Source organism: Scomber scombrus, chromosome 9, assembly GCF_963691925.1.
Source record: "Scomber scombrus chromosome 9, fScoSco1.1, whole genome shotgun sequence".
NCBI lineage: Eukaryota > Metazoa > Chordata > Actinopteri > Scombriformes > Scombridae > Scomber > Scomber scombrus.
The window spans coordinates 14,575,073-14,590,265 of NC_084978.1; the positions used below are offsets into that span (position 1 = coordinate 14,575,073).

A 15,193-nucleotide genomic window follows, 5' to 3' on the forward strand; every position below is an offset into this window, starting at 1 on the left:
GTATTCACAAATATGAGTAAAGTGAATCATATAATCAGTATATAATCATATAATCAGTTATTTGTTTGTGTTTTATAGTACATCATATCAGAGTACATACAGACGGGGGACAAATTAAAGGAAAAACCAGTACAAGTCTGAATGTTTGACCCCTACAGTGAAGGGAACCAGTGGCTCTGTTATGCTGTGGGGGGCACTTTACTGGCATGATTTGGGTCCACTTGTCTTCTTAGAGGGAAGAGTCACTGCAAATCAATACAAAGTTGTTCTGAGTGATCACTTTTATCCTATGATGAAACATTTCTATCGTGATTCATAGGGCACGAGGGGTCACTGAATGGTTTGATTAGTATGAAAATGATGTGAATCATATGTTGTGTCCTTCACAGTCACCAGACCTCAACACAATTGAACACCTATTGGAGATTTTGTACTGACATGTTAGAGAGTGCTCTGAGAATCAATGCCATGGTACACTGAAGCTATTAGACACTTTATGTTGGGTTTTCCTTTAATTTGTTACCCATCTGTAGGATGTAGCTATAGAGACAAGGCGCAGGCTATAATGTTGCCAGCTGATGATTCATGTCACCATGGGTCCTTTTACAGTAGGTTTTATGGTGCTAGCAAGGACTGAGGCTCTAAGGATAGAGGATGTTGTGTGTTTTATGCTGTACAGATTGAAAAGTCTTGTGGTTTGTTATATTAGGCTGTATATGAATAAAAACAGGCAAGGCAGGTAACCACCACCAGGCCCCACAAATCCAGATTCTCCCCCAAAGCTCCAACATTTAAAATACCTCATTGTTTCATTATAGTTTATACAAAAAAAGAATTTCTGTATACAAACTATAATTTTGAGACTTTCATTATCTCAGTTTTGTGATCATATGTTGTATATTCCTAAATGATTTGTGTTTAATCAAATTACAGCATGCAGATCTGAGCCCAGGTGGTGGTTGCATAGAGGAAAGGAGGAACTGGAGGATTAATTGGGGTCCAGTCGTTACTCACACTTGCCCCCTTAGAATAATGCACCTTTGCATTTAAAAAACTGGCAACCACCACAACTTTAAAAAGCAGGCCAAATTGTCACTTAGGGGAAACTTAAAAATGTATTTTTGTCATTCAAAAATGTGTTTAATTTTATCATGTATTTTTTTGCTGTTTGAGTGATTTAATGATAATGATAATTTAGGTCTTTTTTGCATTGGTTTGGTAGTAATATGATGTCACCTAGTCATAGCTGGAGATTCAATTTTACAGTTGACAATTAATCAATTAATCGGCTAATCGCTGCTGTTCTAATCTTTACTCTCTTTTAAGACCAAAATGGAAAGATGTTTTAGATTTCATTGTGTAATCCTTGAAAGTGTGTAGTCCTTCAGATAATGTCAAATAAAAGTAACATCAAGAAACTGAACTGTATAACTGTGGTTTCTGGTGCATTTCTACACATCGTTGAATCAACAGTCTCCTCCTCCATCACTGTGTGGTTTGGCTCTAAATCATCAGTCCACACACAGACTGCAAAGGACTGCAATCTCATAATCGATTGAATCCCATTTCCTGTATTTCTACATACATTTAGGGACTATGGTGATACATAATCCAGGAAATAATTAAATTGGTCATAATGATATGTTCTGGCAGAAAGTATAGTACCACCTACCTAGACTGGTAAAATCTGGGCTGGTTTAGTGTTTAATGTTCATGTTTATTGCTTTTTTGTTGACACCTGAACCACACTGATTTCCTTATACTTTTAATTTGGTGAATAAATCTAATTCTGATTCTAGTATATTGCTATATTAACTATATAATTATAGAACATTGACGTCATTAACAGTGTATACTTAGCAAATTGTATATTATACTTAAGGTTATATCTATCTTTGTCTGTCTTTATCTATCTATATTTATGTCATCTTGCACAGTTGTCTCCTTCACATCATGTCAAATAAACGAGAATAATCTAATGAAACTGACCATGATCAATGTAGCTGCACCACTGTGGCCCTCTCCTGTTAACACTGAGCAGTGACGCCGCGCTGCCCTCTGCTGGTGACGTAGTGACGCTACAGGGATTCTAAACCTCTCTAAAGTAGACGTGGCAGTGACGTAAATGCCGGAAATGACCCGGATCGGAACTTTTAACTCCTGGCTTGATTAGTTTCTGCCAGAAACATCGAGGGGCTCCCCGAAAAATGGTGTAATATCGACTCAAGTAAGTTGAAACCGACCGCTTTTGTGTCATTTAAATACGACTGAACGTGAGAGGGTTAGCTTTTGTCGAGGGTAAAACTGGAGAAACCGTATAGAAAGCCCGGTTAGCTGATGTTAGCCGGTGGCTAGCCGGTCAGGCCGTGATCAGCTGTGTCGTGACGGGCGGCCTTTACACAGACAGCCCGGTGAAGACGATAAATAAACATAGTTACCTAATGAAGCTTTTAAACAGCTCACCTGAAACGTGTAAGGTCATTTGTGGTAGCTGTATAACTATTTATTACCGTGTTGTTTTGATGTTAACCGAGCTGTTAGCTAACGGTACCGCCTGACTGATCACTACCAGCTGGACCAAACTGTGTTTTTAATCCTAATTTCAGGTTGTAATACTACTCATAATAGAAATGATGATAATAATAATAATAATAATAATAATGAACATCTTTTCAACTTTTGAACCAGTTACAAAGTGCTTTACATGGTTAAAACATTAAAGTACTACAATTAAACAGTAACAACAACAAAAACAGACAATTAAAATACAATCATAGTCATCAATATAAGAGTACAAATAATAATAATAACAACATTAGTAATGACATAGATGAGACATGTTAGAAGTAAAACAGTATGGTATTAGTTAAATAAAGGCCTTTCTTCATGTCTTCCTTCTGTCACCACAGACATGTATGTACATATGTCCATGAAGGATACCCCACCTTGGATGTGAGTTTATCCACACACCGAGGAGGTCTACCTGTTAATCCATCCACACAGACCCTCAGGAGGAGGAGGACCGGGCAGTCACAGGTGGTTTCTTGTCTCAGGCCGGCTGGTGAGCGTTAACCAGCAACAGGATGACGTGCCGAGACCGGACCCTCGAGTTCCAGTCAGCCTGCAAGTCTCTCCAGGGCAGACAGGTATGTTAGTATACCTCTACATGATGTACCGACACATTTATAACGTTGTCACATAAACATTTATAGGAGGCTGTTGGTTCACTTTTGTGTTTTGCAGTCCTGATCATTTCTGGCATGGTTACTTTTGGTTTTGGTTTCCTGTTTACTTGTTTCTCAGCTTCCACATTTGGATTCACTGAGGGTTGCAGTTTTAGTTCACTTATCAGGGCTGAAAACATCCAAAATTGCTTAAAGGACAGGTTCATAATATTTGCACAGAAAGAGGCTTGTGGATTTTGGTCCTTATCACTTACATTGTCAGTGAACAGGAGGAATGATTACAACAAGAAAAACCTGTCTGAATATTCATTTGGGTACCTGCCTATTGTATTAAGACAGACTTGTGAACCTTGCCTTTAACCTACTCTTATTTTCACACTCTGGGTCAAAGTTAAGACATATATTAATTTCCTTCAGCTTTGTTCAGATTCCTCTTGAATTGTAAATCTACTATCTCAGAGATATGGTCCCATGTCACAAGTAGAGCTGGTTGAATTGGTTTGGCCTTTATACAGTATCATCTGGTATTTGTTCATCGCAACTTTATCAGCACTGGTGTTATGTGTATGTCAGCTAATGAGTGAGAGCACAGACATGCCAAATATTGTAGAGGTGATTTAGAAACCGTATATCCAGTGTTAGGCCACTAAAAATAAATGTATGGGATCCTCATCAAAAAATGTTTGGTTTTGTGTGTGTAACAAGAGGAATGTTAACTGTCCAGGTTTTGACTAATATATTTTATATTAGTCAAAACCTGGACAGTTAACAAGCAGCATTTGTGAAGCTAAAACGAGTAAATGTGGGAGATTATTACTTAAAAATTGACTACAGTGTTCAGTAAGTCAACAAGATTAAAGTCAATTGATAATCTATAACTTGACTAATTAATTCTGAATTAATGTTCAGGAGCACTGTTGTCATATCTTCAGTTACCTCTCAGTGTCTCATTTTTTTTTCCCTCAAATTCTTCTTCCTCCTTTTATTCTTCACTTTCTTCCTTCCCTTTCAGAATGGAGTCCAGCCCAGTAAACCGTCTCACAGTGCTCTCAGGCAGCGCAGTGACTTCACAGTTATGGCCAAGTAAGTTCCTTGTAGTCTGTTTTATATGTTTAAACAGCTCATAGGTATTTGCTGAATACACTTGTTCTTTTATGTGGCTATTGGGTGTTGCATTGTTTGTTTTCACATGTTACCATCTTCCTTGTCCTTATTGCATGTGAAATACAGCTTCATTGCACCTGGGCAGCGTAGTTGTAAATATTTAGATTGTTTCTCTGTAAGTTCAATGAGACGATTGACATGAATTTTTATTGGTGAATTTAGTGTATGATAAATACATTTAACACAACTCTCTTATATAACTCTCTATAAAAGAAATATATATGCATAGAAACCCATTTCCCAAAAAATTGCTGTACTCTTTTTGTATGTGCAAGACAAAGAAATTTACATTTTTGTTTGTTTTTCTTGCAGGAGAATTGGGAAAGACTTGAGCAATACGTTTGCCAAATTGGAAAAACTCACTATCTGTAAGTGTTCCTTAAATGTGATTCTAGCGTATTTTGATCAGTTGTTAAGATCTCTGTGTGTTTGTTTCTGTTTTGTGCCAATGTGCCGATTCAACATGCTGCTGTTTTGATGTTTTAGTGGCAAAAAGAAAATCTCTATTTGACGACAAGGCAGTGGAGATTGAGGAGCTGACGTACATCATCAAACAAGTGAGTTGAATTTTTAACATCCCATGCCATGTAGTTTTGAGGATATTGAGTATATGATTTATGAGTGAATGTTTTGTACCTCTCCTGTGTGTGGGTGTGTAGGACATCAACAGCCTAAACAAACAGATAGCACAGCTGCAAGACTTGGTGAGGTCACGTGGAGCTCCGGGTGGCCGACATATCCAAACCCACTCTAACACTATAGTGGTGTCTTTACAGGTACAGTCTTATACACACACTATACAGTATATATGTATGTATCTAAGTATGTGGGACCAGTTACATCCTGCTCAGCTTTGATTTTATGGACAGTTTTTTGTAATTTGGGCAGAATTGATTAAAATTATGCCAAAAGAAACAACAGGACTGATTATGCTCATTTCCAGCTCTATATTTTTATTGTGCGACTCCACTTGGGTAGCTCTGCATCATTAACAATAAAAAAAACAAAAACGTTATCTTATACTGGTTCTTTATCGTCAGCGAGATAGAAAAAAATTCTGTAAATGAAGCATACAAGTTTACCATGTTTAACAGATATTCAACATCATTACAGCATATAAACAATAGTAAAACCACAAAACCATAATTGGTCCCCTGTTAACTAAGATGTTTTACAATTCTACAAGTCTTTATTTTCAGCATGTAATTATTTTTGACTTTTGTCCATTAATAAGAGGAAGAAATATAACTATTTCTTTTGAAACATGTCCAAGTTGTGATTCTGTACAGTGATCGTAATGTGGAAGAAATAATGTTGTTTTTATAACAAATGAAATTGTTTTACATGTCACATTTAGAAGTTATTGCATCAGGAAATGTTTTTAGAGTTGTTGATCATGCTGTGGAGTGCACAGCTGGACTGAGCTGCACTTTGTTTACCTTCACTGTTTTTTTCTCTTTCCACAGTCTAAATTGGCTTCAATGTCCAATGACTTCAAATCAGTCCTTGAAGTCAGAACAGAGGTGAGACGTGTTATAAATACGTAATCGTTCAAAGGCAGAAAATAGAAAAATGCAGTTTTGAATTGGAGCAGGTTTCTTTTCGGTCATGTTTACCACCATCGTTTGCTTCCTGTGCAGAACCTGAAGCAGCAGCGCAGTAGGAGAGAGCAGTTTTCCCAGCCTCCCGTCTCCGCCTCTCCTCTGATGGCCAACAACTTCAGTAAGTCCATTCATATCTCAGCTGCAGGCTTGTACTTGTGCACCATTTCTCAGGATTATTACAAGGGTCTCACATTAAATATATGGCACCGATAGGTAATCGCAGCATGCCATTGAAGCTTTGTAAGGGCGTGTTCACTCTATGCTGATATTTTTTGTGTTTGACCTGTTTTCATTCTGGTGGTTTTAATTATTTGAACCTCGCGCGGTGAAAAAGAATCGAACCCTCACAAAAACATGCCCTGATCATATGTGTTCCTCTAAACAAAAACGTATTGTTTCCCATTTCTGAAAATCAATCATTACCTAAAATATTTCCTGCCTCTCATCTTACAGGAAAACTGTGCCAACACTTTGAGAAGTGTAATAGAGTGAACACGCCTTTATTAGTTCTTTGTTTTTGTTTTGAGGGGATATTCGACATGTGTGGCTCCTGCTCAGTTCACCATTTTGCTAAACGAATAGCTGAATGTTTTGCTAAACAGACTACTTACCAGAGACCCTCTAATGAGTACTGGAGGCTCAAACGCTTCCTGTGCAGACATTTACACTGTCAGTAAAATGTTTATGGACTTCTTCTATTTCAGCTCTGTAGCTCAAAACTTAAGCAGTGTGCTCATTTTAAATATTCAAAAATTAAATTATATATGTATCTGTAATTAATGAAGTGTTTCTAAAATATTATTTTTTTTGAAATCTCATTAATAAAAATAGTTTGATTATGATCACTGTAACTAGGCTCTTGTTTTACAGATTGATTTTTCTTGATTATTGATGCCAGAACTGCCTTGGCTTAATTATCTGTCTGGTGCATCTGCTTTTAATCATGTAATAATCGTCTCATTATGATCAAAGTGCGTCCCAGAAATTAGTTATTGGAGAGAAAAGTTAAGATCTTGAGCACAAACATTTGTCAATTATCTGTTAATGACAAAGAAAAGACAAACTAATGATAATTGTCATGTTTTGAAAGTTCTAGGTTTATATTTTCTCATTTTAGTGTATTAAAATGAGCACATTGCTTCAAGTTTAGCTACAAATGCTGCAGCATGCACAGAAACATTTGACTGCCAGTGTACGAAACCGCAGCTGTTGTAATAAGGAACTGCTCAAAAGCCATGTGAATGAATATTACTGTATTTGGTCCTCTGTAATGCAAAAATCAAAAAATATTTTAGGGAGCCGCAAAAAAGGGGCCCAGGAGCCGCATGCAGGTCGCGACCCGCGCAATGACTACCAGGGCTATACAACCTCAAATTTAAAAGGTATTTCCCTGGAACGTTTGACTCTCCCAGCGGGTATAACTAGCTACTGTAATGTGCCCGCTGTTCTTTCTGCTTTTGGCCTCTACCATTGAGGATTTCTACATGAGCTGGTTGAACATGGATACGTGTTTTGCTTGTTGTCTCCCTTCAGAGAGCTCAGTGTTGATGCAGGATGAGTCCAGAAGTTTGGGGGATGTGGCCATCGACATGGACTCTCAGAGCAATCCTCTGCAACTGCAACTTATTGACGAGCAGGTAGACTGTTGGTGTATTTCTGTTAAAGTCAGAAAACCGAACACGTTGTGTAATAATCTGTAAGAGTAGTTGATAAACAATGTAAATTGATTTTAAAGTCAATTTATGGGCAATGTTTGTAAGCTTTACTAATATAAGACAGAAATGTATCTACCAATAACTTTGTAGAAACAGTAGACTTAAATATTTGGAAAATGTGACCAAATATATAAACTGTGAATATTTTTCTGCTCTTAAATGCCCCTTTTTGAAATTTTGCTGCCTTTTTCATTCCAGGATTCGTACATCCAGAGTCGCGCAGACACCATGCAGAACATTGAGAGCACCATTGTTGAACTGGGCTCAATATTCCAGCAGCTGGCACACATGGTCAAAGAGCAAGAGGAGACCATCCAAAGGTAAGATATAGATATACAATATATATGTAGGATTTTGGAGAGAAAGGAAATAGTGGAATGGAAATTAAAGTGGGAAATGGTGCCAGTAATATTTGATATAAGAGTATCTTGCACGATTAATACAGAATTTGAACATGAAATTCTTTCTGTTCAGTTTATGGAAACATTTAATCAGGATTGGGCAATGTGGTTGAAATCATTAACATGATTTAGATAAGGAAAGTTTCAGATTTCAGTCACAATTTGGGGAAAAGCAGCATATGATTATGCTGAGTCAATAATAATGAATCGTTTGTTTACAAAATATATGCAAACAGCTATATTTACTAATTTTTAACCTGACACGCATGTCCTGAACTGACTGGTTTGATAGACAGTTGATGAGTTTTAATGTAATAGCATCTCTATTAGAAGTCCTGTCTCAGTGATCACTCAACCTGTCGTGCTCCTCTCGCAGGATTGACGCAAACGTGGAAGACACACAGCTGAACGTGGAGGGGGCTCACACTGAGATCCTCAAATATTTCCAGTCAGTCTCCTCCAACCGCTGGCTGATGATCAAGATCTTTCTCGTCCTCATTGTTTTCTTCATCGTCTTCGTCGTCTTCTTTGCCTAAACAAAAGAGGAGCGACTGAAAGGGGGGGGGGCCACATGGAGTGGTGGGTTGTAAAACTAAAGCTGGACTGAGACGACGCGGCGAGACATTGTTGTTGAAGGACAGACTTCTCTATCACTGACGGTTTAATGGAGGCTTGAGATCCATTCGAAAAAATTCAGACTGTCGGTTATTCTCAAGCCACAGACTCTCGATCTTAATTCGACAATATGCTGTGGAGAATGAAGATGTTGAACTTTGTCCAAATAAAAAGTATAAATTATCTAAAATCCCCTCTTTGTATAGAATGAGCAGAATACTGCTCTGTTTGACCAATTATACATAAACATTTAATCGAAATGGCTATAATTTAATGGTTTGATTCTGCAAACTGTCTTTTTAATTTTGATTTACATTTTTGTTTACCCCCGTTCCAACATGTCAGTCATTGTTATTATTTCACAGCCAAACTATAAAACTGGAGTTTATCCTCAGATTATTTTGCTTCTTAGTTTATCTCGACTTACTTTTTATTCAAGAGCATGACTGTGTAACTTGTTTATCAACCATTTTCACATCCCAACATTCAGTTATGATGTGAAATCTTTTTTTTTGTTTTTGTTTTACTAGTTAGCTTCTCTATTGCTTTCCAAGTTTATTTGCCAAATGGGTACTAAAGAATTATGGCACAGTATGAAGACACTCACCAAGGTGTAGAGTTTTGTGCCCTGAAGGCACAAGGAGATGGTGCAGCCGGCTGAAGGGGACGTTGTTGGTATGATCCAGCAAGAGATGCACGAAATGTGAAGTTGTAACAACACTGTTATAAATGAAACTGTTTGTTCTTTCTGGTTTCCAGCCAGGATTCAGGTTGGAAAAGTGTTAACCTGTAGAGAGACGATTCAAGCATCTGAAAAGGTTCAAGGATCGACATCAGTGCTTTTGAAGGGGTTACACTGGTTGTGAGGGCCCACTGATGAAGTGACTTAAGTCAGCCAGATTCCCTGGAAGTGTCTGGTTGGATGTCACTGTTGTAGTTGCTTTCCCTCTTTATCTGATGTACAGGATGTTATTTAATGACCACAGCTTTTTAAGAAGAAAGAAAACATTCTTCCTATTTTTTTCCCCTTGTCTATTTTTTTTTTTTTTTTTAGCCAAATGCCTTGACTTCAATGTAAAAAGTGCAAATAGTGATAATGATGTATTGATAAGAAAGTGCATATTAATAAAACAAAAATGGGGTGCTGGCTTTCGTGGCTGAGATTTCCTTAGGATAAGAGGATTAGTCGGCAGTGATATAATTAGCCATGCTGGGCTGTGAGGTTGGTTAATAGAGGTGTTAAGCAGGGCTGGTTAGTGCGATGTAGTCAGTATGTTTAAACTTTGTATTCCTTTTTTTCCTTTCATTCATCTCAGTTAAGGGCCCTGAATGAAGGCAATGAAGTCAAAAGTGAGACTTCAAAGTTGAACACTCCATATAAAAGGACCAAAGCGCAACAATGCAGACAAATGTGGTTATATTTTTAAACAAATGGGATCACACAAATATTTAGTGAAAAAAAGCTGTTTTATTCACACAGTAATGATGACAACATTGTTTTTTCCCCAAAATCCATTTCATGCACAATAAAAAAAACAAAAACTTTTAGACGTGATTCTAGTCATCTCCTGCTTTGCTTGATGGAAACTATGAGAGCAACTGAGCTGGTGATCCAGAGCCAAACTGACTGCTGAATATACAGATGAGAGGCCTGAATTGACCCCAACATCTACTGAAGAAGACTGTTAGTCCTGTCTGTGGCGTAACATATTTTTAAAGGAACAGTTTAGGTTTAGTGTTTGTTTTTAAGGATACCTGAAGCATGTGAAGGTTAGCAATGCAAGACATATTTCTCAGAAAAATCCTGTGCAGCAGATTTTAGTTTTTAGAGTCTTGTTTTTACCCATCAGCACCACCAATGTTTAAAGAGAACTGGATAAGGAGGCGGAGGCATTCATACCTTTCAGACGCAATTACACAGTTTACAGTCAAATTGGCTTCCTTCTCATGTACTCACTTCTCTTCAAACATCCATGATCAGCACAATAAAACACTACAAGTTCGGCTTCAGACATCTTAAAACCAAAACAATGCTGCTTCTGGGATGGACTAAAGACTTAAAGTTCATTAGCAATTTGACTGGTTTTCTGTAAGTAAAGAAATCTTTCATAGCCCTCGCTGTCATCTTTTCTCTTCCTTTTTAAAGAGGACAAATGATCAGGAAACAGGAAAATCTATCCTGTTTTTCCCTGAATGCTACCTTCCCTCTTTCCTCAACATCAACCGTTTTGTGTCTCCTTCCCATATTTACAATATACTGCCCCTCTCTATTTTGTGTTCACCCTCCCCTATTCCTCATGCCCCCCTCCAGACCTCCTCTACAGGAGCCCCCCCTCCCTCCCAACATCCAGTCTGCATCTTCTCTCCCCCCTCTCTCTCCTTTCCTCCCTCCTCTCACCGCTGGGCACTTTGCTCCATAGGGGAGATGTCTGGCATGCTCCTGCTCCTTCCCTTCCTCGCCCTGGCCTGGATTGTCTCTTCCTCCCTTTCTCCATCATCTCCCTCCTCGTCAGACCAATCCAGATGCTGCTGCAGGTTCCCTCTGGAGCCACTCAGGTTGCTGCCCTTGAAGAACTGGCCTGTACGGAACTTGGAGCGGAAAGTAATGAAGGAGAGGCTCTTGCTGCGCTGCTGTTTTTCTATCACAGCGTCGTTCGGCTGCACTTCGTCATTTCCAGTAACCTCGTCCAAACAGTCGCGCAGCACTGTGCGAAACACTCTGGGCACCTCATGAACCTCTGGCTCCATCTGTGATACCATGCGCCTGAACCTGCAGTGGATGGAGTAATTGTGACGATTAGGTACAGTGTGATCTGGAATAAGCCATGTCACAATACAAACAGTGATTACACCCAAGTACGCTGGACGGTGGATGAAACAACATCATTTAATAATTGTAGACAGAGAAAAATCTTTTTTTAAGCATGCCTGCAGAAGTTAGAGGTTGAACATTGCTGGTGCTGCCGAGGAGCCACAGTTGTGACCTCTGACCTCTGTGATGCACATGTAGGTAAACAAGTTCTGAGCAGAACTTAATAGGTCTATGATCATAGCTAATTGTTGGCATCAACTTGACAAAAAAATCTTCATTCTTACTCTTACTAACTTCTCTTAAGAGGACACATGTATGATATCTCACAAGTTACAGGGATTAGATTGAAATACTGAAATTGTATCTCAGTGGTGAAAGTGATCAGATCATTTACTTGAGTAAAATGACCAATATCACAATATAATAATTACTTCATAAAGTAATACTTCCTACATAAATAGTTTACTTGTACATTAGGATTATTAGCAATATGCACTTAAAGTACTAAACATAAAAGTACTCATCATGCAGGACATGCAGAATTTACTGGTATTTTTACAGTATATTTATTATGTTATTTGATTATTTATATTACTTGATAACTGCACATTTACTTTAGTAAGTACTTAACTTTGCGCTATTCTCCTAACTTTTTGTTCATTCTGTTTCTGCATGCTTTGTCTCTTTCTCTGAATCTTTGTCCATACATCTTACTGCATGTCTCTGCACCGGTTTACTTCTCTCTTGCTGCCACCTTGAATCTACATTCAGTCTCACAGTCTTTCTTGCTGACTGTTTTTCTCTCTCTCTCTCACCTGACGATCACAGGGCCGCACTGTGCAGGAGGGATTTTGGTACAGAGGTCCTGCAGCTCCAGGAGGTCATTGGGGGTCAGCTCATAGGGCTGTGGGGTCGGTGTGTTGACCAGCCAGCTGTAATCAGCCGTGGAGGTGGAGCTGCGCCGCCGGCGGCGGCCCTCTGTCGCCCGCTCCAGACGGATGCGTTCGGTGCGCTTCACCATGGCCCCCAGCTCCAGCATCAGAGTATTGGTGACCAACTCCTCAGGGCTGCGGTGGCCAGGCACTTTGGGCTCAAGGGTGAACACTGCGGACCAAGGAAACATCTTTGGAAAGACAGAATTAGTGTTGAGTTACAGCATAATAGTTTAAACCATAAAGTGAAAACCAATATCCTTATTAAAGGTGTCAACAGGATGTGTAAAGACATACTTTACCTAACTCTAGCACACTAATATTTTTTTTTGTACAGAAACATTTGGAAACTATGTAAAATAAAATCTTGTCAGGCGTTTGTAGTCTGTCTAAGTAGGTTTTGGCATTTTAAAGGCATATAATATGTGAATTGAAGCCTCCATATTTAGACTGAAACCTCTGAAATACTGTATAACTGTATGTATGGCAAAGCGCTCATATCACTGATCAATACAAGCCATGCTTTCTGAGAAGCACATTTTCTTAAGAAAACATGGCTTATCACCTTCTTCTAACCAAAATTCAGCCATACAGAAGTTAAAGTTAAAATATAGTCTTACCTTCATGAAACTGGACTGACAAAGCTGTAGTGTATTCTTCACACTAATCCCGTTGTCTGGTAAAGCCTCTGTTAGCAGCCAGATGAACAGTAGGCTTCCATGGACTTATGACATTCAAAAAGAGTGAAACTCCTCTGACTCCAGCTGGTGGCACACAGCTAGCTATCAGCTCGCCTTGCTAACTTTGACGGTGCAGGCTGACAGAACTTGTACTTTTGTGAGAAGAGCGTGCAGTGCGTGCCTATTAGGGTTGAGAATAAATGTTATCCTCAATTAATAAGGAGTGATTGACGAGATGAGCTTACCTCATGACATGAGCATCCACCTGGGCGAGGAGGGTGTGTTTGCATGTGTGACTGACAGAGTTCAGGTAAGGTGATTATATAATAGAACGAGAACCATATTGTTGGCTGTACAAAACTGTTTTAATTTTGTTTACACCATGTTTCTGTCATGTTTTCACAATTTTATCTTCTTTTTATTTGGCAGTTAAAGCTGCAAAGAGGATTTGATCTCATACATACAAGCAGGCTGGACACTGCCTTGTTTAAAGGTGCTTCAAACTTCTCCCACAGTGGTTGAAAGATTTTCCTGAAGAGTCTGAAGAAAATGTTAATCTATGAGACTGAACTGGGAGAGCATTGTCGCTCATGCAATGTGTTATTTTCAAGAAACCAGAAAAAGACAGCAATCTTTGAGGCACACACTAACACACACTGTTATGGCCAACCATTGCAGTAACATTACATAACTACCCAACTTATATATCTTTTTTACACTTATAGACTGTCAGGTCTGGCACACTAGCTAGAATATGATATTGTACGGAAGATAACTGCAGGCTAGTTTCTGGGTTTCTGCACCACTCAGCACTGAGCCACCAAATCCCAGATTACAATTACATTGAAATCCAGAGCCTACTTGGAAGAATGAGTGGTTGTAATGACTATTATAATCTAATTATAGTGGCCTACAGTGGATGCTTTTACTGCTGGTAATAGAGGGGAAAGGTTAGTTGCCACTGTTTGTTGGCCTACAGCGAAAATAACATCAATCGGGAGAATAACTTTCATTTTGGAAGTTATAAGAAAGGTATAGTGAACTCTTTCACCATTGTAGAAAAAAATGGTGCCCTTGAAAAGGTATTTTTGGTCTTTTTCACAGAGAACATTTTATATTTCACAGTAGTAAAAACACAGGTGTAAATAATGAAAACAACTATTGCTGAATTCTTTTTAGCTGCTTCACTTTCAGGTCCAGTTGTTGTGCTGGTATTATCGCTCACTGTCACACTGTCATGGCTTACTGTGACAACTGAATACAACAGTGCCATTGTTAATGATATTAGTAACACCTGTGCTCTTCCTGCTATGACAAGTCCAAATCTCTGCTGTGAAGGTCTGTGTTGTTTGTGGCTCTCGCACCATGTGAAATATGTTGGGCCTCCATTTTTTGTGTGTGGCCAATCAAGACAAACTTGGTATGTGCTTCTGTCCAATAGCAATGTGGGCAGTGTCTCTGCACTATCATCCTCTGGATTACATAACAGGTGTTTCAGGTCACAATGATACAGGGATCCACAATCTAAATCACATCCTTGCCCTGAAGCCTTAACATCCTTGGTGATTAAGTGCTTTGAAAGACTTATTCTACCCCAGCTACAGTGGGAGGTTTGTAGGCTCATAGACCCCCTTCAGTTGAGGTAGCCTATGAAAAATGCAGTGCTGACTCTGCAACCTCACCCAGTGGGACACAAACTCTGTCAGATGAATGTCAGCAGCCACCTAACGCTCCTCATCCTCTCCTTCCTCATGGACAGACATCAGACAGTCAAATTCAATGGCCTCTGCAGCTCCAACAGAACCGTATCTACTATTAATTGGCCCCCTACATTTTAATACCTGTATCTTTGATTTTATTTTCTCCTTTAAAACACTTTGAGCTACACTTTATGTATGAAAGTTGCTGTATAAATAAAGTTAATAATTATTAAAGTTTATTAAGTAGGCTACAGTAACTGGTCTTAAATCTGAAATTTGTCCCTGAAAGTAGGTTAAGTCAGACCACTCACACACATCAGATCATGGTCACTTTTGGGGACATACATTACATTTCCTGGACACTAACCCTCAACCTAACCATCAC

General features: G+C 38.9%; 2 protein-coding genes across 4 annotated transcripts; one reads left to right on the top strand and one right to left on the bottom strand.

Moving 5' to 3' along the window:
• Positions 1 to 2,129: 2,129 nt before the first annotated feature.
• stx5a (syntaxin 5A) lies at positions 2,130 to 10,232 on the top strand. Of its 3 annotated transcripts, none has more exons than XM_062425771.1 (12): positions 2,130 to 2,227; positions 2,910 to 3,146; positions 4,198 to 4,268; positions 4,662 to 4,717; positions 4,836 to 4,906; positions 5,009 to 5,125; positions 5,816 to 5,872; positions 5,990 to 6,071; positions 7,249 to 7,335; positions 7,487 to 7,590; positions 7,867 to 7,988; positions 8,446 to 10,232. In XM_062425771.1, exons 2-12 carry the CDS (start codon positions 3,084 to 3,086, stop codon positions 8,603 to 8,605), a joined length of 990 nt encoding a protein of 329 aa, XP_062281755.1. In that variant the 5' UTR covers positions 2,130 to 2,227; positions 2,910 to 3,083; the 3' UTR covers positions 8,606 to 10,232. The 3 variants fall into 3 exon arrangements, with proteins under 3 accessions (XP_062281755.1, XP_062281757.1, XP_062281756.1); XM_062425772.1 differs by having other exon boundaries at positions 2,147 to 2,227; positions 2,936 to 3,146; XM_062425773.1 differs by lacking the exon at positions 7,249 to 7,335.
• Positions 10,233 to 11,078: 846 nt separating this feature from the next.
• Positions 11,079 to 12,679, bottom strand: zgc:162144 (RD3 domain-containing protein). The gene is made up of 2 exons (XM_062425216.1): positions 12,312 to 12,679; positions 11,079 to 11,454 (listed from the first exon to the last, which is right to left on the bottom strand). Exons 1-2 carry the CDS (start codon positions 12,617 to 12,619, stop codon positions 11,079 to 11,081), a joined length of 684 nt encoding a protein of 227 aa, XP_062281200.1. The 5' UTR covers positions 12,620 to 12,679.
• Between the last annotated feature and the right edge of the window lie 2,514 nt (positions 12,680 to 15,193).